A 23,963-nucleotide genomic window follows, 5' to 3' on the forward strand; every position below is an offset into this window, starting at 1 on the left:
ATCATCCACACTTTTATCTATTTTAAAGTCCGCCACATTTGTATCCATCTTTAAAGATAGAACATGAGGTTATCAAAACACCTGAATGACTGAACCTATAGGGGTTGAATCTCACACTACATTATTGACACTCTACTCACAAGTTGTACAATATCTTTTGGTTCTTTTGCTGAACTAGTTCTCTGAAAAGTTTGTGAATCTAAATCGGGCCCTATTGCATTTGCTTCTTTCTTTCATATATTTTTGGAAAAATAGGAGAAAGCTCAGTCTGCATTGCGTGCACATAGCAGCTCTGTTAGAGCAAATAGGAGACAGACGAAGATTCCTGAAGATAGTGTTCCGAAGGCTGTAAAATCCCAAGCTTTTATCAAAGAGCAAGCTCTAGTTGGTATATACAATGTATGTGTCAACCTTATAATTCACTATTCAGGTTTGAGTTCATTAAATTTTCTTCTAATTAAATATTTTAACTTTTTCTCCCCAGGATGGTTTTACATGCACAGCTGAACAATTCTTTAATGTATTTTTGAGTGATGATTCAAAATTTACAAATGAGTATCGGTCGGCACGGAAGGATACAAATCTCAATGTAAGTGTCAAACAAACTTATTATACTTCTATTTTATTCTTTTTATAACCAAAGGAAATTTATTATCAAAGGACAAGGAGTCCTCAAAAGCAAAGCCCAACAAAGGAGCAACAACAACAAAGAAAGACAGAGAAGCATAAAAAGCACACCACAACAAAACCACTCCAAAGAGCTCACACGCTACAAACAGACTCCCACCTAAACAGAAAATCTTGAAAACGTAAAAAAACAAAAAAAAAACCCACAATGCTAAATAAATACTTTTATTTTATGGTAATAGTTCAAATTAGAGAGAAGAAGATTAACTTGATTAATTAGCCCTAATTAGGCTATATAGGAATTACATAAGATAACTTAAATAAATGAAAAAGACTAAACTATCCTACTGACTTATTTAACACTCCCCCTCAAGTTGGTGCGTGGATATCAACAATGCCCAACTTGGACAAGACATCTTCAAAGGAGGTTTTACTAACACCTTTAGTAAGAACATCAGCAAGTTGTTGAGAGGTAGGAATAAAGGGAGTACAAATCTGTCCAGAAACTATCTTTTCTCTAATGAAATGACGATCAACTTCTATGTGCTTCGTTCTATCATGCTGAACCGGATTTGCAGCTATGTTAATAGCTGATTTATTATCGCAATATAGTAAGAAGGGGCTGGCACAGGAAGACATAAATCAGCTAGTAAGATTTTGAGCCACAACAACTCGCATACTCCAAGTGCCATAGCTCTGTATTCTGACTCAGCACTCGATCGAGAAACCACATCCTGCTTCTTACTACGCCAAGTTACCAAGTTACCACCAACTTTAGTACAATACCCCGAAGTAGACCTTCTATCAGTCACTGAACCAGCATAATCTGCATCTGTCCATGCCTCAATGCGAAGATGACCATGATTGTTAAACAAGATACCTCGACCAGGACATCCCTTAAGGTATCTAAGAATACGATAAACCGCAGCAAGATGAGATGTTCGAGGCGAGTGCATAAACTGACTTACAACACTAACAGCATAGGCAATGTCAGGGCGAGTCATAGACAAGTAGATCAACTTTCCCACAAGACGCTGATATTGGCCAATATCTGACACACACTCCCCCTCAGAATCAGCCAACCTGTGATTCTGCTCAATAGGAGTATCAGCTGGACGAGATCCAAGCTGACCAGAGGCACTGAGTAAATCAAGAACATACTTACGCTGAGAAATAAATATACCAGACTGGGACCGGGCAACCTCAATACCCAGAAAATAACGAAGATGTCCAAGGTCTTTAATCTCAAATTGACGTCCTAAGTAAGTTTTGACCTCGAGAATGCCATCGACATCATCTCCAGTAATGACAATATCATCCACATACACAATCAAAGCAACAGTCTTGCCGTGGGAGTGACGCAAGAACAAGGTGTGATCAGCAGAACTCTGATGAAATCCAAACTGATGCATGGCCTTAGTGAAGCGCTCAGACCAGGCACGAGGAGACTGCTTCAGTCCATAAAGAGACCGGCGAAGACGACAAACATAGGTAGGCGAAGCAGAAGTAAGAAACCCAGGAGGTTGAACCATATAGACTTCTTCCTGAAGATCACCATTGAGAAAAGCATTCTTGACATCTAACTGAAAAAGAGGCCATCCTCTGATAGCGGCAACTGAAAGGAGAACGCGAATGGTGGTCATCTTAGCAACTGGAGCAAAAGTTTCCTGATAATCAAGCCCAAAAGTCTGAGCATAACCCTTGGCTACCAGACGGGCCTTATAACGAGCAATGGAACCATCCGGATTATGCTTAAGCGTGAATACCCAGCGACATCCCACAGCTTTCCTGCCAGGCGGAAGAGGAACTAGTTCCCAAGTTTGAGTCTTTTCAAGAGCAGTCAACTCATCAATCATAGCTGCGCGCCACTCAGGATGGGCAATAGCATCTGCAACAGTAGTAGGAAGAGAAACAGCGGAAACAGAAGCAAGAAAACTCCGATAGGAGGGTGAAAGTGCTGAATCAGATATATAATTAGAAATAGGATAAGTACAAGTGCGCTTACCCTTACGAGTAGCAATAGGACGATCATCACAGGGAACAGACGGAGGCGGAGCTGGAGGCGAGGAGGCGAGCGGGTCAGACATAGGAGTGATGGTAGTATCACGTGGACGTCGAGAGTAAACCTGCAATGGAGGAAGGGAAGAACTGACCGGGAGTGGAGAAGGAGAAACAGGCATGGGAAGGGGCAATAAAAAAGGAAAGGGATCATCAGGTGAATCTAAAGGAAACCACTCAGATTGAATGCCAACAGACCCACTATAATAAGGAGTATGCTCAAAAAAGGAAACATCTCGAGAAATAAAACGTCGTCGAGAAGGAGGATGGTAACAACGGTATCCTTTCTGGGTAGAGGAATAACCTAGAAAGATACATTTTATAGCCTTAGGGTCAAGTTTAGTTCGATTTCGATCAAGAATTTGAACAAAACAGACACACCCAAAAACACGCGGAGGAAGTGGAAACACGGGACGATCTGGAGAGAGCTTAGAGAGGGGTGCGACAAACTGAAGAACACTGGATGGGGTCCGATTAATAAGGTAAACAGCAGTAAGGACTGCATCGGCCCAATAGGATTGGGGCACGTTCATGCCAATCGAAATGGCACGGGCTAACTCTAAAATATGGCGATTTTTTCGTTCTGATCGACCATTCTGCTGAGGGGTCTGAACATTAGACATTTGATGCTCAATGCCAGACTCTAAACAAAGTTTCAAGACCTCACTATAAGTGTACTCAGTACCATGATCAGAACGGAAGGTCTTGATGGTACGACCAAATTGGGTATGAACCATAGCAAGAAATTGCTTGAAGATTCCATAAACCTCGTTTTTGTGTTTCATAAGATAAACCCAAGTGGTACGACTGTAGTCATCGATGAACAAGACAAAATAACGAAAACCAAGAGTGGATATGACAGGTGAAGGACCCCACACATCAGAATGAATTAAGTCAAACATAGCAGGTGTAATAGGATGCATACTAATAGGATAAGAAGAACGCACATGTTTAGCTAATTGACAAGTTTCACAAGAAAAATCAAGCAAACTGTTATTATTAAATAAATTAGGGAACATGTGTTTCAAGTATCCAAAAGAAATATGTCCTAAGCGTAAATGCCAACGCATTACAAGAGCCTTATTAGACTGACTACTACTACTACTACTACTAAGCTGAAGAGCAGAATAGGTGCTAGGTGAATCGGGAACGTCCAAGAGATACAATCCATTCACTTCATGTCCAGTGCCAATCGTCCTCTTCGACTCCAGATCCTGAAAGACACAATGAGAGGAATAAAACGTTATACTGCAGTTCAAATTTTTTGTAAGACTACTAACGGAGACAAGGTTAGTAGTGAGTTGAGGAACATGTAATGTGTTAGTTAATGATAAAGAGGATGTAACAGGTACAAGACCTTTACCAGCTATGGGAGACAAAGAACCATCAGCAAGGCGAACCTTGCGATGACCAGAGCAAACACTATAGGTGTTAAATAGAGAGGACGTACCGGTCATGTTATCGGAGGCACCAGAATCAATGATCCATGGTGAGGAAGTGGTAGAAACACTGTGTGCAGATGCAAAGGTACCTGAGTGAGCGAAGGTAGAAACCGGCTGAGATGAAGTCTCTATCTGATTGAAGAATTTCCTGAACTTGTCAAGTTCGGCTTGGGATAGAGATACCGAATCCGAAGAGGAGGTAGGAGCTGAAGGAGGTGCTAAGTCAGTCGTCTGCTGAGAAACGGCATGAGCTGAAGAGCGTTGAGACTGTTGACGATTATGATTAGGACGACCATGAAGTGCATAGCAGCGAGCCTTCACATGACCCAATTTTCCACAATGATCACACTTATGTCGCTGACGGGTAGGCAGAGACCCACTGGAGGGTTGTAGAGGTAGAGAAGGTAGGCGAGCAACCATAGCGGAGTGATCTCCTGAAGAAAGAGGTAGGACAGCTGCGCGACGACTCTCATCAGCCAAGACATACGAATACGCAGTCTGTAGGGACGGAAAAGGATCCATTCCCAATAAATGAACTCTCGCATACTCAAACTCATCACGGAGACCAGCCAGAAACTGAAAAACCCGATTCTTATCCAAAATTGACGCATACAATGTCTCATCAAGAGGGTCCTTCCAAACATAGGACGAGGAATAGAAGGTCAACTCCTCCCACCGAGCACGCAACTGTGATATATAGGTGGTAACTGAAGAATCACCTTGCGAAAGACGAGAAATCTCACGTTCTAAGTTAAAGATCCGAACGTTATTTTGACGTTGCGAGTAAATGCTCTTAGCCGAATCCCATATCTGTTTTGCTGTAGAGGAGAACATAAAACCAGCTGCAATGTGTGGTTGCATAGATGTAACCAGCCACGATCGGACCATTGAGTCATTAGCAAACCAATGGGAGTAGGACGTATCGGTCGATGCAGGTTGTTTATCAGCTCCCGTGAGGTAGCCGATCTTTCCTTTGCCACCAATGAACATTTCAACCGATCGTGCCCAAAGAAGATAATTAGGACCATTTAATTTCACCGTGGTAATCTGAATGCCTGGAAAGTCGGTCGAGTGAGAAGGAAGACCACTTGAGTCATTATTATTACCAATAACTGAGGAAGATGACGTCTCAGAGGCCATATTAAATATGTAAAAAAAAAAATCTCCGTATTTTTTGTTTGAAGGGAGTTCAAAGAGAACAAGGAAAAGCTCTTAACAGCACTTTTGCTGTTAGTACAGGCTCCAAACAGCCTCTATGCTAATTGTAGCCCTCGAACCAGATCCAAACGATGAACCCGGCTTTTGTTATGGTCGCAAACAGTCAAACTACGCTCTGTAGTGACTAAAGATCTCTAACTGCACCTTTGCAGTGATCGTATGCCTCAACTCAACCTTCTGTTATGGTCGCAAGTCGTCAAACTGCCCTCTGCAGTTATCCGAAGTATCAAATAGCTCCTCTGCAGTTATCCGAAGTACCAAATAGCTTCCTGCTATGGTCGTAGACAGCAGAACAGCAACTTGCTGTGTCGTAGAAGCTAGAACAACCTCTGACGATGTTAAAAAAACAAAAAACAAGCACCAAATAGATTCCTACTATGATCGCAGACACCAGAACAGCAACTTGCTGTATCGCAGAAGCCAGAACAGCCTCTGCCGATGTTCAAAAACACAAAACCAGGTCACCTGCTGTGATCGCACAACTCATACAGCAACTACGATGATCGCACATTACCAAATCACTACCTTGAGCGTCGTAGGGCTTAGATACAGCCATTGTTGTGAGAATAGGTTGATCGCAGGCTTCGGTTAGATGATACAGCCTGATCGCAGGCTTCGATTAGATGATACAGCCTGATCGCAGGCTTCGATTAGACAAAACAGCCTGATCGCATGATGCGATCAAGGTTTGGAATGAAAGAGAATTTTTTTTTTTTTTTTTTTTTTTTTTAGGATTCGATGGAGGCAGAGAACTTGGCTCTGATACCAAGTTCAAATTAGAGAGAAGAAGATTAACTTGATTAATTAGCCCTAATTAGGCTATATAGGAATTACATAAGATAACTTAAATAAATGAAAAAGACTAAACTATCCCTACTGACTTATTTAACAGTAATGATATTTGAAAATCTAAAAGTCTGTCATGTGCTTAGTTCTTATATTTTCACATTATCTAAAATTCTTGTTCAATTCTACCTAGAGTTGTGTTTGTCGTAATTCAAGTGCATCCATATTCACTCTCGTTACTTTAACCCACATCATTTTTCATCATTCTCTTCCTCCTTTGCAACCTCCAAGTTCCATGTTACCTTCTGAATGGGTTTGTTATCAGTCTTTGTTGTACATGACCAAAAAATCTCAATCCACTATCCATTACTTATCACATATTGGGCTACTCATACATTTTCATGAATATGTTTATTTCTAATTTATCTTTCTTTGCCTACCACTCATCTATCTTTACATCCTTTGTCTTTACTATGCTCAATTTGTGTACATGTTTCTTTGTTTCCTAACATTTAGCTCTGTAAACATAAATAGTCTTTCTGCCACCTTATAATTTTTTTTTTACTTCATTTCGATTGGGTTTTGTGTTGGTCACATGACACTCCATAAGCATTCCGTCACTACAACCATGCAGCTCAAATTATATGGACAAGAACCTTCTCAATCTCCCATCCTTACTGATTATGTGATGGCAGATAGATCACTAAAAAATTAAGGCATAAAGAATTGAGAACTAAGGAAGGAAGATAGGCAAGGTTAACCCAAGAAACTCGTTAGATTTGGAAAGAAAGCACGTAACTTCCGGTTTACAAAGAAACCTCAAACTTCAAGATTTGGAGAAAATCTCTAAAACAATCAAATTTTTATTCAAACTAAGGATGCCTCCAGGGAGCTTATAGGCTTACATTACCTACTAGACAAGGCTTGTAGACTTTGGAACCTAGAAAATATCAATTTCCAACCCTCAACCTCTATCCACTTCTTAAAAGAATTAAATCAATGTAGAAAATGACAAGTATTTCCTTAGGATATTACAAAAAATATTTAAAATCAAACAACCTATGTTAACTATGCCTAGGAAATTCAAATAATTGTCGACGAACTTACAAAAGCATTAAATCCAAAACAACCTAACTAAATAAACCTATGAAACTTTGGCCTTGAAACATTCAATGCTTCAGTCAGCTCTATTTTGTTTTTTACTGATTGAAACATTGCATTGAAATGAGATTTTAAACCTTGGCCATAATCACAAGGTGCACCTCAAGTATCTCAACTTGAGGAAAAAATGAAACAAACAAATATAGAAGGTGCATCATCAACAAACTACGCAGAAGAAAGTGAAGGTCCATCTTCTGTTCTTCTTTTTACAAAAACCTTCAACTAATCCTCACCCTCCTTTGCTCTCATTGACACCCTACTCAAAGCCTCCGCCAAGACAATGAAACAATAATGAAGACAGTGGATCCCCTTTCCTCAGACACTTGCAACTCTTGAAGTATCCTATAGGCGACTCATTAAGCATAACAGAGAACAAGGAACCCATCTCCACTCTTGGTCAAAGTCCATTCGGTCTAGAATATAATTCAGGAAACTCCTATTAACATGGTCTCCATGTTGATTTGGGAGCTCTTATGCATTCATTAGCAGTAAGAATTCCATTGAGAATCTGTTTCCTCTAAACTAAAGCAATCTAAGTTGGTGAAATCAATAAATAGGACCTGATTATTGAAGTTAGCATTTTAGCAATGATCTTGTAGGCACTGCCACATGCTCCTTACCCTTTTATTTTATGGGGCAAAGGGCTAGCAAACCCCTTATTGCACATGTGAACATATGGTTAGAGCAGTGACATTTTATAAGAAAATATCCCATGATCGAATGTATTACTTATAATGAGGACATCTAAGCAGCTAGGACTACTGAGGTATCTAATCCCATTCGCTCCCCTAGCTTTCGCCTCTCAGTGTCAATGTTGGCCTATATATCACATGGCTTGATATGAGTTGCCTGTGGGTGGAACCTTCCATATGATTGTCACCACTGAGGTATTAATCATGTGATCATGACCAATCATTCTCTCACGTTCTTGTGGTGAAAGATAAGTAAAATGACCCACGAACAAAGTATTTGGAATGAATGGCTACAATTAGCCCATTGGTTGAAACTTTGGTGTGAGAGTCTCCTGAATGGTGGGTTCCAACTTCCCATTTATGCAATGTGGAGATTGTACTGTCATTTTGGTTGACACTCCATCCTTTCATAATATTCAAATGTTATATTAGGTTTTTCAAGCATTTTTAGGTGACATTGTAAGTTTGGACTCCCAAACTTCTTGACTTTGAAACTGCTTCCTGTTAGTATTTTTGACATTTTCAATGTTATGTTTTTGTGGTTTCTAGTTGGGCCAGTGGCACACTGCAGATGAATATGATGGTCAGGTCAGAGAAATAACATTCAGATCCTTATGTCATAGTCCAATGTGCCCTCCAGATACAGCTATGACTGAGTGGCAGCATGCTGTTTTATCAGCAGATAAGAAAACATTGGTGTGCACCTACTAATCTAACCCCTTATTTTACTTGTTAATGTATCTCTGTTTGTACTCCCTCTTGTGGGACCCAAAAGGATAATATTTTTGACAATCGAACCATACATGGAGTCATTCTCGACATTATGAGCATTATCACCAAAAATCGGTCCAGTATTAACATCTTTTACCATATAAAACTGCCCTACTTAAATTAACGGTTCAAATGAACTATCCAGATTTTTCAAATTCAAGTCAACTTTTAAATAGGTTAAGTATGCCATAATGGATTGAAATTTTTTGAGGATAGTCTCCAAGTCCAAGGTATGGAGAATTCATTATATGGTTGGATCGGTTAACATGATATCCGTATGGGTCCAACAATATGGATTGAAATTTTTTGAGGATAGTCTCCAAGTCCAAGGTATGGAGAATTCATTATATGGTTGGATCGGTTAACATGATATCCGTATGGGTCCAACAAGCGAATATGTATATATATATATATATATATATATATATATATATATATATATATATGGGTCCCGTTCAGCACCCTAAGCTTTACCACACACTTTAACAAACGTGTTTTGTCTTACATGGGTTAGAAGTTTTGGAATGGGCTGATTTTTGGAGAGGATGATCTCTATGATGAGGAGATCATCCTCACCAAAAATCAGCTCATTCCAAAACTTCTAACCCCATCAAAAATGGTTTACAAAAAATGGACGGTCCACGATTTTTCAACGTGTAAACATGGGGCTAAACATTTCGGAATGAGCTGATTTTTGGGGAGGATGATCTCCTCACCATAGAGATCATCCTCACCAAAAATCAGCCCATTCCAAAACTTCTAACCCATGTAGGACAAAAAACGTTTGTTAAAGTGTGTGGTAAAACTTAGAGTGCTGAACATTTCCCTATATATATATATGGGTAGCGTTCAATGGCTAACTTTTTGGCAAACTTTTTGGCAAAACATTTTTCAAAACATGAGTTAGAAGTTTTGGAATGGGCTGATTTTTGGTGAGGATGATCTCTATGGTGTAGAGATCATCCTCACCAAAAATCAGCCCATTCCAAAACTTCTAACCCATGTTTACAAGTTGAAAAATTGTGGACCGTCCATTTTTTTAAAACTATTTTTGATGGGGTTAGAAGTTTTGGAATGGGCTGATTTTTGGCGATGATGATCTCCTCACCGTAGAGATCATCCTTACCAAAAATCAGCCCATTCCAAAACTTCTAACTCATGTTTTGAAAAATGTTTTGCCAAAAAATTAGCCATTGAACGGGACCCTATATATATATATGATGTTTAGATAATTTGCTCATTACAGTTTTGACATTTTTAATCCACTTGTTTCAGGTTTTTGAGACTGTTCAGCAGGCTCATGATGTTCCATTTGGATCTTACTTTGAGGTATCTAATCTCTCTCAAGTTCAAGCTTACCCTTGAAGTCCATATTTTCTTTTCATTGTGTCATTCTCCATTTATCTTGTACAACTGTTCATTCCTATTCTTCTTTGGAACATTAGCAAGGATGATTTGGGCATTGAGGAAATGATGCAAGAACATTTTAGGTGTGGAGCATCCCCACACTAAGGTGGGTCCCACCTTGATTGACTGGAACCTGGGCTATAGGATAAAGGGATTTATTCTGCCTTTCCCATAAGTCGAGGTTTTTGGGATACATGGTTGGGTCTCCCTGCATCAGGAAATCTTCATCCACAAAAAGAAAATTCAGAAGAGCATTGGACATTATTAACCATACTTAACTATGAACATAGATCAAACTGGTGGAAAGTGTAAGGGTGAGAAAATGAGGCTGGCTGAGTTTGTGGTCTTCCCATTCAGTTCAGTTGTTTCATCTTCTGGAATTTCATGTCGGAACAGCTTTGGTTCTCCCTTTGAGTTGACTTGGATCTTGGCAATTGGGTAATGGGGCGACTGTTTTTTAAAGTATGAGAAATTTCATTTTCCTTGTGAAAACTAATCACTTTAAGAAATTTACATAATGAGGTTAAGAAATTTTCCAGATCCAAGGAGGGACCCAATGAAAGCTAAGCTAGGGTTGTAACAAGGCCCAGTTACAAAACACCTGGTGGTCCTATAAAATAGCATAGCTTCTCGTTCCAAACTGGATTAGTGCAGTCAAGGATGTTAGTCCAAGAGTCTAAGATATCTCTTGCCACTTGGAATGTAAGGAGATGATGTATAAGAACTTAAAATTAGTCAAACTATTTTATTGAAAGAATTAGTTGATATTAGACACAATGAAAATGAGGAAAATCGACATTAAGGGTGTCAAGGGTACCCGAATAACCTATACACAACTAAAATTGGAAAAAAAAAAAATTATGCCTGTTTTTTGTCTATCTATTTTAGCACCAAAACAAGATCCACTGGAAGCCAGAACTATTTTAAAATAATAGGTTGTTGTTCTGAGTATTTTGGTATCCAAACTGAATTAAAACCAAATCAATGGGACCTGGAACCGGTGTGTAAATAGTGCCAAGGATGTCAAGTTTCCTCCGACAAAATCCTTTTCCCTTTTATATTTTTGACTTTCTAATCTAATACAAAGGTCAGGTACAAATACATGATTGAAAGTCAAAACTGTTATCCCAGTTTTAGGCTTACCATTTTCAATGCAAGAGTTGGAGTTGCAATTGTTTGGGACTTGAAGACTTAAATAATCTCTACTGCTGTGATACATTTACACCTTAACTAGCACCACCTCATTGACACTGAGTCAACATTGTTTGCTGTAGGCAAACTAGAAAGGTTCAAAAGCCAATGAAATTGATAGCTAAGAATTTTGGTATGAAGGAAAAGTTGAAAATGAAAGTGGTGTACTTATAACAGCTGATAGATATTTAAAGAATAAATTGTAGGTGTTGAGAGAATCGGTGGCTGTATATAGGCTATAAAACTAATGCTAGATAGGGAGATAAATTAACATAACATGTATGTACCCTATATTGGATTAGGAGAAAAAATAGGGAAATAGTTTTTCGAAGATATGGTTTGAGTAATTCAAATAATTAATGATGGAGATAAGATATTAATAGGAGACCAGAAGTCCATAATAGAACAATCTTGCTTGATCCAAGAGTTTGAAGCAACTGAGGAGTCTCTTCAGGAGATGGCTGCTGCAGGTATAATTTATAGACATGCAGTCTTGGTAGTTTGGCTTCAGCCCGACAAGAGTAAGCCTTGAAAAGTGGGGTTGAAATGCTATAGGGTTTTTTAGTCGAGCCATAAATCGACTAGTATTTCCCTCACTTCCACGTAAGAACATGAACTAGGACCAGACTATTAGCCTTAGTAATTAGACTTAACACAATTGATCATCATGATCATCAAATCCTCATCCCAGAGATTTTGGGGGTCATCTAAACGAATCTTGTTCCTCCATTCAATTCTGTTCTGAACATCTGTTATTTAAAATGTTCATAAAACTTCAATTATTTTGATTTGTTTGAAAGGGGTGGAAAAACGACATAATCTCTGTCCTTAATATTCATCATAATGTCCCATGAATCTCAATGACCAAAAATTAGCAATTGACGCAGGAAAGAATTGTGCAATACCTAGAATCCCCCCTTTTCCAATGAATTGATATCTGAATTTTGATGAATTGTTCAATGAATTTCAAATAAGAATCAGTAGAGATAGATAATATTTTGAGGATGAATGAAATATCGAGTGAATGATAAAAGGTTTTGATGATGAGAGATGTAATGCAGCAAAGAATTAAGACAAAAGCCAATGTTATCTGGTAACCGATTTTATTTTATGCCAAAGAGGTAAACGTTGAGGTAATATTCACAATTGGAAAAATGATAGTGAAATTTTTTTTTAAAAAGAGATTTTTTACATGACTTTTTATTGATGTAGATAGATTTGCCAACACTTATCTCAATGCCTATGATTGAGTTAAGAAGTGTCGAAGAAAGAAATCAGAAGCATTGACTGAGTCAACTCGACCCAAGTTCTGATCGGTCTTCAAGACCTAGTCCAACTTCCCTTAGGACTCTTTCTTTCATTGAGCTTCTATTTTTTAAGTTGCTTAAGTAGTCCTAGTTAGTTTCTATTTCAATTTTAGAAAGTTTATTTTCCTAGTTAGATTCTAATTTGTTTTGTGTTTTAAATTCCTTTTAATTCTTTAGGTTATAATTAGAAGTCTTTTTAGATGTCCAAATTGAGTTCTAATAGGATTTGAAGGTTAGTAATATGTTATAGATAGATTAGGAAGTTACTTTTTAGTATTTCAAAAGGTATCTAAGTTGTTATGTAAGGTTTTTATGAAGATTGATTAATAAAAGAAGAGACTTTTCTTCCTTTTCTTTGTTTTTTAAGCATAAGAGCCCGATATTGGTTCTTAATTTTAGTGTTTGTGATTGATTTCTATCAATCTCAAACTTAGATTGAAGTTTCTAGTCTGTTTTGGTGGGTTTGTAGAAAGAAATGATTACCAAATTGTATGAAGTGGACTACGTAAAGAAATGTTGATTGTCAGCAACTTTTTGAGTTGCACACTCCTCAAGACATGAATCAGTGACTAAATTTTCTTCTCTGGTGAACTTCACTATTTTGGTCTTATTTTCTAGTGAGTTTCACTAATTCCGGTCTTTTGCTCCTTTCAAGAGACATTTCAGAGCCCAGTTGTCCCAATCAGATTGAATGGGATAGTTTATCATTCTGAATCTGTAAAATCAGAATATCTATTGAATCACGCATGGCTTTTTAATTATTGGGTCCAACATTGGAGATTTAAGACCTAAATTCATTACAATCTTTGGGACAATTAAAAAATTGTGGTTGACACAATAGATAAATATTGTCAATCATATAATTAAATATTGGTTATTCGGTCAGGAATATAATTAAATATTGGTTCTTCGTACCTCCTAATCAGTTTCTTGTGATTCCTCATTTAATTATCATGGAAAGGGATTTTATCTCTAGTACTGACAGCAGGAATACTGGCATTCTTTCAGGTCCACTGTAAGTGGTCTGTGGTAACCATCTCAGAATACTCTTGTACTCTTGATATAAAAGCCGGTAAGATTCTAGTTTTCTTTCTTCCCCCATTCTTTTCAGAAGTTTTTACCTTGATTTTTATCATTATGTTTTCTTATGGTGTTACTGGCTAAACTGTGTGCTGATGTGATGTTTTTTTTTTCCCATTAATTTTACATGAATTCCTAGTGACAAGGGTATTTAGGTCAGACATAATTGTCATATGGAAGCCAGGGATAAAAATGGCTGACTTAAAAAGCTATAGATAGAGATAGATGGATCAGACAGGATTGTCAAAACAGTTAGAATTTTTGGCAGTATCTCCCCGTCATACGGTGTTCTCTTGATGGATCTCAAAGCTGCCAAAGTCCAATAGTGTAGCAATAATATGTGATTCTACATTGTTAATGATAGCTGGATCTTCATGTCAACTTCTAGGGCTGATAAGATTTCCTTCCGCAAGTTATCTCACAGTTCTCAAACAGTAAAACTTCTTGTTTTTCTACAGGTGCACATTTTAAGAAATGGTGTGTGATGCAATCTAAGATTAAGACTGGAGCAATCAATGAGGTCTGTACTCCCTCTCCACCCCCAACCAAACTATTATTTCCTGGTCTAACTGTGCTTTATCCTTGGCAGTATAAGAAAGAAGTAGAGATAATGTTGGAAGTGGCCCGCTCATATCTAAAGTCAAAGACTCCTGATGGTGAGATTAACAAGGCCGACATCATTCCAACCACAACTCAAGATGACAACAACTAATAATATGCTTTGGATCTCTCGGAGCAGGTGATACTGTATTATATACCTGGAGTGATTGTGGCCACCATCCATAACTAAACATTGATCTCACATATTTATATGATGTATGTTGTCATCCTATCCTATGCTGTTGTAATAGAAACAGTGGTGTGTGTGTGCGCGTGTGTGTTGCTAATCTAATTATTCACCCTTAACATCAATCTTGGTTAAGATTAAGGGTGCAAGAGAGAGAACAGATTTACTTCATTTTTGTCAATATTGCGGTATCAAATATGTTCTCAGGATTTAATCTGTTTTGACTACTCAGACCTTGGGTTCCAAACTCTATAAATTTGTGTCAACTCAAGGGCTCACAAGTCTTGACTCATGCAAATAAAAAAAATATATGTATTATATTTGTTAACTATTTTAATATATTTTCAAATTGGACTTGTAGGGTGAGCACAACCCCCTTGTGCCAGAACCATAAATTTTGTGCTTTGAGAAAATTGTGTCTGCACATTATCAATCTTTGCATATATTATCCACATGGGGCCTTAAATGAACAAAATCATCTCTTCTCTATCAGCATCAGCAAATGAGAGATCCTATGGAGATACCAAAAATGCCTGGGCCTCAGACTTACCCATCTAACTCTACCTTTACTTTGCACATGAAAGTCTTGCCACTCACTCAGTGATACACAGAGCAAGACTTCAGAAATTAAAATCATCATAATTGAAGTCTTATCACTATAACTTGTGGTTGGCTAAACAAATCGTGTTCATTTATTTCTATTCAAAGTAGTGTTATTGTTAGCACCTTCAACTTGCAATCAGCATATTCATTAAACAATCTGAATCAACTTTCTTTTAATTTATTGTATTTATATATATATCCGTTGCATCCATTTTGTCTTTCCTAGTGTGGGTAATCGAAGAGGAAACAAATAAGTTCTCAATTTTGAGGAAAAAAAATCTATGGCTCTCTGTACACCACCATGTCAGCACAGTGGCAAAGGAAGTCAGTTTAGAGCGACTCTATTATCAATTTTGACAAATGAGTTGATGTCTGTGCCCACATTTCAATGTCTCGTTGGACATCAGCTCTTGGAGTTTATTATTGGTTAGTAGGGTCTGGATTGGATTGGGGTCAATTTGGTACCAATCCGATAAGGATCAGATTGGACCTGAAACTTATTAGATAAGCATCAGATACTTAAGGCTAAAGATAAAGCATAAATATGTGAAAAGTTGATACATGTTCCTTCTTTTTCTGTGTTTTCCAATTAGCTTCCACCAAATCAGACCCACCCTTTGGAAAAGAAAATAACAGCTCAAGCACATTTCCAGAATTAAAAATGAAGCTTAATTGCTAATAGAGAGGAACACTTGGTGAAGGCTACAAATCATTCAATCAAAAAATGCTTCTCTCCCATTATATATTTGGTTTCCTTTCAAGTATCATCTCTAAATACTGTCATCAGTCTCACCACTGTGAACAATTGCAGATCATTTGGATTCTCTTTATAGGGCACAAGCCCTACAAATTACCAAAAATAAACAACCCAAAAGGAGATTAAAAGGGGGTTGGGGTGGGGGCGGGTGCAGATGAATGAATACACTGAGAAAGAGAAATGAGAGCTGTATAACAGCAAATTAAGTCATTTGTGTTATTGATTTAGTTCCGTTTTCATAATCAAAAAAGAAAATCATTTATGTCTCTAATTCTTCCATAGGACTTAACCCAGCTTATTCAAGCATTTTAACAGATTGGAATACTTGTAATTTAAATGTGTCAAATATTTTTATGTGGCCTAATGCATACACAAGTAGTTGCAATTACAATTATTGGATTGTAAACTATCCAAATCAGTGAGGGTAAAACTGAATCAATATCTGCAATCTAATTAGGATCCCAGCGTCAAAAACTGCTGGGTTAGAGGTAATCCTATTATAACACAAACATGCGATACCCCTCTAATGGGCTATTCACTTGTCCTCCTCTCTACACTTAAGGGCAGTTTAACAAATCTCGTAAGTGCTGATCCTTGACGAAGAATGCCTTCACATCCACCATGAACTGAGTACCATTCCTCCCCCACAAAACCCATCTCAGCTTCTTTAAAATAATGGAATCTTAAAGTCCCTAAAGGACATGAAAATGAATACAACACATGATACAAAACGAAGAGTAGGTACAAAAGCCCATTTCCTCCCAACATTTTCCTCTATATATGTGACAACCTAAAATTCAAGGCCACGACCCGACTCATAGTCTATGAGTCAGGATGTAGATCCAAATATTGAATGTCAGAAAATTTTAAATTATTTAAGATATATAAAAAAAAATATGTATGATTTTAATCAATTATTAAGACACCTCGATATAGTGTGTTCTCTAAACTGTAAGATTCTCTACTAAATCTATTTTTCATAAAAAAATACAATAATTACAAGTTATAGAAAAAAAATGTGAGAAAATTTCAAAAAAAGTTAGTAAATGTGTGTTGTCCCATTGTAGACAGAACAGACCTATTTTAAAGAAATAGTCGTTGCAAACTACACGCTCAATATTTTCGCGAACGATCAGTAGGGTTGGAAAGCTAACACATAAACCTAAAAGTTGTGTTTTGACCATGTCTGGAAAATATATATATATATATTTATAGGAGAAAAATGGGCCTTGACAGAATTTATTTATAAAGACAGTAGAAATTCAGATTCCAATGGTTTATTTTAAAATATATATATATATATATATATATATATATATATATAATTTAATACTCATCCGATTTCAATGATTTTGCCCATTTTAGAAATATATTTTTGACCTTTATCAAATCACAGTGATGGAATATTTTAAAATTAATAATTTATTGAATGGAATTTAATTTATATCTAACATACTCCACACTTATAAATAAATAACAATAAAACATAATCTTATTCCATTATTTAAAGAAATTAATAAGACCAACCTAACATTGTTCTTGGATGATTCATCATATAGAGTTCACAAATAAAATAAAATAAAAACTAAATAAATAAATCAACATGTGTTTATTAATGTTTCCACCATTTATTTCAACATAAAATAAAACTGAAATAAGAACATAAAAATGAATTGCTCTGAAAATTTGACTAAGGCACTTCCTTGTGATGAGTATCTGAAAAAAAAAATTAAACAAAAAACATGAGAAAAATCTCAATGGGTACTATTATACTTACTCATGATTTAATTGAGATAATAATTATATCGAGTAAATAAAAAATATTGTAAATCTTCTATTATCTAACTAATATAAAATTTAAATAAGTAAATAAAATATGTCTTGCAATATAATTTATGTAAAGGTCTCATCCACATAACATGGGGCATGCATGCACTAGGTCATATACCCCCCATAACACATGGTCTTCCACGGGATGTTTGGGGCCTTTTACCCTAGGATACTCTGACTCTTTCTTTTTCAATCAAGGTTTTTATCATCCATTATGCCTATGCAAAAATATCATTTTGACACCTCATTATGATGATCCATTGATCATTAGTAATTCTTCTCCCATAAACAATATTAGGAAAAAAATAGATAGTTTTTCTTACATAAAAAAAAAAAAAAGATGCACAAGAAACTTTGGTAAAACAAGACAACACTATTATAATGAAAATATCAAGAAAAAGTATAGGTGTGTACCTATCCAATATTTTGATCTAATAAGTATGTTCTAAACCTTGATTAGATGAAGAACTTTTGTGTTTGGTCCAAGAGCAAACGACTTCAACAGATAAAAATTTTAAGAACTTCCTTGATGGTGTTTTTTTAGGAAATAATAATATTTCTCTAAGTAATTTGGAGAGACCTCTAGGATTTTTAAAAGTTCAAAAGTTTGTTTTTCTCATCCCCCAATAGTTTCTTAGGTTCCCAACAAATTGGTGTGGTCTTGATCTTACAATTTGCACTCATTTAGACTCAAATACTCCCTACCTCATCATGGTCATTGATTATAGGTTTTTAGCACACAATGGAATCATTTTAAAATTCAATGTAATCGACCAATAGGATTAAAACACATGTCACATTTTGATTTAAAAGAAATAGAGTTATATGCAATAGGGAAATGACATATGGAATGAGAGAGTTTTACGAATTCAAAATTATCAAATTTATAAAATAAACATCAATTAGCCACCCCATTTTCTCTCTCACAATTGAAAAATAATTTAAAATTCAAAAATAATATGTTGAGGCACCCTTTGAATTTTTTAAAAATTTAAAAAAAATCCCTCCCTGTTAGACTTTGAGAAAAAAGACCAAAATATTTTTTTTACAAATTTTAACTAATAAAACCATCAATATCATCACATTATTTTTAAAACTTTATTATATAATATATCATGATAAAATATAAGATTATAACAAAATAAATCATATAGAAAATAAAGAATTCATAAAAATATGTGTGAAGGGCAAAATAGTTCAAAAATCTTTTGTCTCCTAAAATTTAGAAAATTTGATATATTTTATAAAATTATATTCTAAGCATCTTTTATGTTTTGGTCGAAGTGATATTTTGACGTTTGGATGTTCAAAAATACAAATTACTAAAATTAAAATGACAATTACGTCCATAACATAAACAAATTCTTATTTTTCGATTAAGCTCTGATTTTACAGATTCAAGAGTTCATCAAACTCATGTAAAATGATAAATATTTTTTTCATAGAGATATGTTCAAAGTTACTAAACTATGTTTGGGTAAAATTATCTTTTCACTCCTAAAGAGAAAAAAAAATATTATAAATGCAGAAAATGATAGAATTAAAGTTTATATCTATATGTCAACTATATTTTACCAAACATACCTTCATACATTTTATTATTTTCACAGTATTGCACATGCTTCGCACGTGCAAACTGTATGGATGTACCGTAAGCTTAAAACTTATATTTCAGTTTCTTGTGTCTTGTATGGTAATACTGAAATAGTTGAGGAAAAACATGTTTGCACCTTTTGTTACCGATTCAGAATTTTGAGAAGTGGATTGAGAAAGAACCATCTTGGGACTTTGATTTTAGGATGAACATCAATGAGTGAAAGACCAATTCTGTTTGCCAAACTTATTAGGGCCATTCTCTTAACATTCCAATCTCTCCATGGAACGAGGATGCTTGGATTTTCCTCGTTTTTTTTATTCAGTCTAGCTAGGATAATCTTCTCATCCTCCTTATAGTTGTCCTGTTTTTTTTTTTCGTCTTAGTAAAATCTTATACTGATCAAAAAAAAAAAAAAAATAGAATCATGATGAATGCACGCAGTCTTCTTCCTATGTATCCCAATGAAAATGGTCTATGGTTCTGTGCTCTTGCCACAACAGCCACGTACCCAACTGTGTACCAAAGACAGTATGCATTCATCACGACTAATAAAAATATTGCATAACGATGATCAGAAAATGCACCCAATCATCTGATGACCAACAATAACATTACTACCTGGTTTATGGTGCAACAATTACCATCTAATTCTTCTTATTGGCCCCTCAAGATAATCAATAACATATGTTACCTATGCCTACCAAGCTGGACATAATAGAGCAATTTTCCATGCACAACAACTAAACTTTAGTTCTATTAGTAAATAAGATCAGTTGACAATCAACTCTAGCCGTTTAGAGATTGATACAAGAACTTATTTTCTTGCCCATCGCTCCCGTACAATGAACAACACCTAATTCTTCATCTAACACATTGACATCCAAAGTACTCAAACCACCACACTTCAACTTAGTATTGCAGTTCTTCTCAATGTCATTTTCAACTATATTTTCGCACTTTACAAAAACAGAAAGTTTTTAGAGTCCTGAATTATAATAGATTAAGTATAATAATTACAATAGACTCGGAAGTTGAAAACTTCAGTTCTAAATTAATATAGCTATAAAATCCACAAAAGTAGAATCCTAATCCTTCAGCTAAACAAAGTGGAACCCATATCTCATAATACCACTAAAAGAAAAAAGAAAAAAAAAACTCATCTTTCAATCTTAGTTGCACACTAACAAAAATAAAAATTTAGACCTTCTCAAATATCCAAGAAAAAGTCTCACTTGATTAAATTAGCAAAATAAAAATCCTAAAAATTCATGTATATAAAAGGGAAATTAGATTACAAAGAGAGAAAAAGAAAACAAAGAACTCAAAGCTATATTACATTCATCAAAACTTTAAGAACTATTCTATAACCTCACTGTTATTCAAAACTTTCCTATACCTTGCAACAAATAAACAAAAATCGACCAATTTCATCAAAACCCTATTAACAGATCAAAATTCAACTGGCCTTTAAGAGTTCTGTGAAAATTGAGATGTAGACGTGGGACTACTCTGAAAATTGGTAAATATTGGTCATGGTTATGTGACTTTATTTTTAGTAATTGGTGGTGGAAATGGAACTTATTTTTACCACTTAAAGATTATAATTTTACTGAATGGGTTACACGGGTCAGATCAAGCTATCTATTTAATAAATGTGTCGGCTTTGGGTTTAAGTTGCTAAGATGCTTATTAAATGGGTCGGGTAAATCCTCAGAATACCCTTACCTCAAGGGGACATGACTCAGCCAATTGCCACCCCTAAGTTTCTTGTTGGGAAAGAAGACCAAATGTCTTAGCAAGCCGGCGTCATGCTTGACGCACCAAATGTGTTGTTCAACACGTTAAACCTCCTTGAACAGCTTTTCCAACAGACCCTACTAAGTTTTGAATTAGATTAAATTTCAAAAGAAGCCCACTGATTTCACACCCAATTAGATAAATAATTAAAACAAAAATCAGATAAATCTAACATCAATTTTATTTACTCATGAAGACTAAAGTGCATGTTAAGTTTAATTTACAAAATCTATCCACAGAAATGGGAAAAAAAATTGAAGGGCGGAAAACAAAATAAAAACAAAGAGAAAATGAAGCTCACCATCTTTTTATGATTGAACATGAAAATCACTCAACTTAGGCATGGGAAGAGACTGCTCTTGTAAAGAAACCAAGTCCCCAACCTTGAACTGTGGCAAAATTTTAATTCCCTGGTTTTCAGGTTGTACTTGAAAACATTCCCTTTATTATCCCCTCCTCTCTCTGCCCCCCAAAAACACAATACCTCTCCACCTCCAAAGGGTAATGGTGTTGCTCCATCCCGACGCACCAAAATATCCAATGCTTCTCGGTTCCTTAGTTTCCTATTGTGGTCGAAAGAAGCCAGAACATTTTGGTTGTGTTTGAAAATTCCCTCCCAATTCACACAGTATCTCTTGACCCATTCAAATTCAAATCTTCCATTATTATCTTCTCCTTCTCTCATGACCCATATCTCTATATTAGTGTTTGTGATCCTAGTATAATGAAGCCCACCAGCATTGCATTCTCCTATCTCCACATCAGGATAATTTTTCCTCAAACGACCGGGAGGAGAAAGCACAAGGCCTGCGCGATCTTTACTAGGGTCGAACCAGATGATATATTCAGTAATTCTCCAATACAATTTCCCACAATTGAAAATTGATAACCAATGGAACCAAAAAAATACATTAGAGAGGACAAGTTTAGCCTTGGATACACGCCAGACACCAGTGTTAGAAGAGAAGACTTCAAATCCAATCTCCTTGGGAATGTCACTAAGAATTTGTAAAGAATATGGTGGATCAGTTCGATATGGGCAGATTATGTGAAAATGTGATGATAACAATGGGTCGAAAGCCAAACCCGCAAATCGTCTATTATTTGGGTTTGGAATATATACAACATTTTGGGTAAGTGGGTTGCACACGTAGAATTTTGTTGATTCATAGAGAGGGTCGATACCGCAGAGAAGTCCATTGGTTGATGCAATCAAACTTATTCGAGCAGGGGGTGTTAGAAAGCTCAGAGATGGGTCGGGTATGTCCACCAGGTTTGGCTCGGCTGAGGTTGAGATGAATTTTAGGATTTTGGAATAATGGTTTCTGTATATAATAATAGAAGAAGAAGAAGAAGTTATCTGAGATTGGAAATGGTATTTGAAGAAGGTGGGATCGTTTGAGATAAAAGTGCGCCACTTCTTACATACTGATTTAAATCGGAAGATTGATTTTACCGGTAATCGAGGAAGGATCTCATATAGCAATATGTCTTCATTCTGCATCTTCACTTCTTTTGTTGTTGTTGTTGTTAGTCTGCGACTGTGATTGTGATACCACGTTCTAAAACTAAATCGATGAAAATTCTTTTGGAGTGTTTAGGATTGAACAACACTACACTGCCCACTGGAGTATTCGAAAGGGAGTGTTTAGGATTGAACAACAACAATGGAGTTGGAGTTGGAGTTGGTTTGGTTTGTGCAAGTCTCAAAGCTGAGAATATATTTCAAGATTCTCCAACAATCTTGTTAGCAAAGATATAAGAAAAAAAGTCTAGAGACTTACCAAATCGAGCCCGAAGAAACAAGTCCTTTACGTAGATGTTGGTTGTTGCCCCCTATTTATTTATAGATAGATATTCCTTCATTCCCTTTCCTTTCCTTTTGGGATTCTGTTTTCGAATATTTCGGAGGTCCGTCCGTCCGTCTCATGTATTATTTATACAATTAGTGAGTCGTGCTGGCGGGTGACACATAAAGTCTAGAGACTTACAAATCGAGCCTTTATAAATTCCTGAGTTCCCTTTTCTTTTGGGATTCTGTTTTTAATATTTCGGAGACCCCTAACACGTCTCATTCGTTATAACAATTCCTTTTTATTTTATTCATAATCAATTTCGTCATTTTCTTTCTTTGTCTATATATGATTTCTCTTTTTTTAAAAAAAAGCCAAATTAAGTGTATCTTGATATGGTCTTCAAATTCATTTAAATTACTTATTCAAGGTTTTGTGGTGAAATCGTCACAAGTAGGAGAGTAGGGTCTTTCTTCTTTTTCTTTTGAGAACCTGGTTAGCTCTAGTTGTATCAAGTTTGGCTGGGCAATATCAATCCCTAGCCTCCAGATAGGTGTTGTTCAAATCTTGAATCTGGATGTCACGTCCGAGGCTAACACGTGTGAAAATTGGAGGGACAACTATCCTGGGTTGGTGGTCCAGCAATACGAGGAAGGGTCCTGCAAATCTGCGTACTTAGTCTACGAGGGTAAGTTTGGGTGTGACATTCAAGGCAACCGGGTATTGAGTGATTGTCTAGAATCGTGCATACCCAACTCGGAGGGGAGTGGAGGAATGGATTCACTGGCTTACATCGAGGATGGATTTGGGCTCGGGTGATGAATAGGTTATCCTTTATGAACCTAGTTTTGGGCTTTGTTGATGGATCGACTTCATTTGTAACACCCCCAATTTTCAATGCTCATCTCGAGGAAATTTGTAGGTCGATCAATAGGAAAAAGTTTCTAGATTTGGACTTCGATAATTTCGATTACACCATTAGATCCACACCGAAAAATTAATCGATATAGACTTTAAGTATGTAAAAATAGGTGCAAGGACATTTATGTTCTTAACATA

At 36.2% G+C, this 23,963-nt stretch overlaps 1 protein-coding gene across 2 annotated transcripts in view; it reads left to right on the forward strand.

Moving 5' to 3' along the window:
• Positions 1-14,754, forward strand: part of LOC147396494 (C2 domain-containing protein / GRAM domain-containing protein) — a 90,244-nt gene extending 75,490 nt beyond the window's left edge. For both annotated transcript variants that reach the window (XM_086451098.1, XM_086451099.1), the window contains exons 12-18: positions 256-399; positions 485-589; positions 8,534-8,680; positions 10,031-10,084; positions 13,669-13,732; positions 14,199-14,260; positions 14,330-14,754. In XM_086451098.1, the coding sequence (XP_086307224.1) occupies positions 256-399; positions 485-589; positions 8,534-8,680; positions 10,031-10,084; positions 13,669-13,732; positions 14,199-14,260; positions 14,330-14,452 (699 nt within the window). In that variant the 3' untranslated portion in view covers positions 14,453-14,754. The remainder of the gene's footprint in view (positions 1-255; positions 400-484; positions 590-8,533; positions 8,681-10,030; positions 10,085-13,668; positions 13,733-14,198; positions 14,261-14,329) is intronic.
• Positions 14,755-23,963: the final 9,209 nt, after the last annotated feature.

This window comes from Akebia trifoliata, chromosome 8 (genome assembly GCF_017979445.1).
Source record: "Akebia trifoliata isolate Shusen 1 chromosome 8, ASM1797944v1, whole genome shotgun sequence".
NCBI lineage: Eukaryota > Viridiplantae > Streptophyta > Magnoliopsida > Ranunculales > Lardizabalaceae > Akebia > Akebia trifoliata.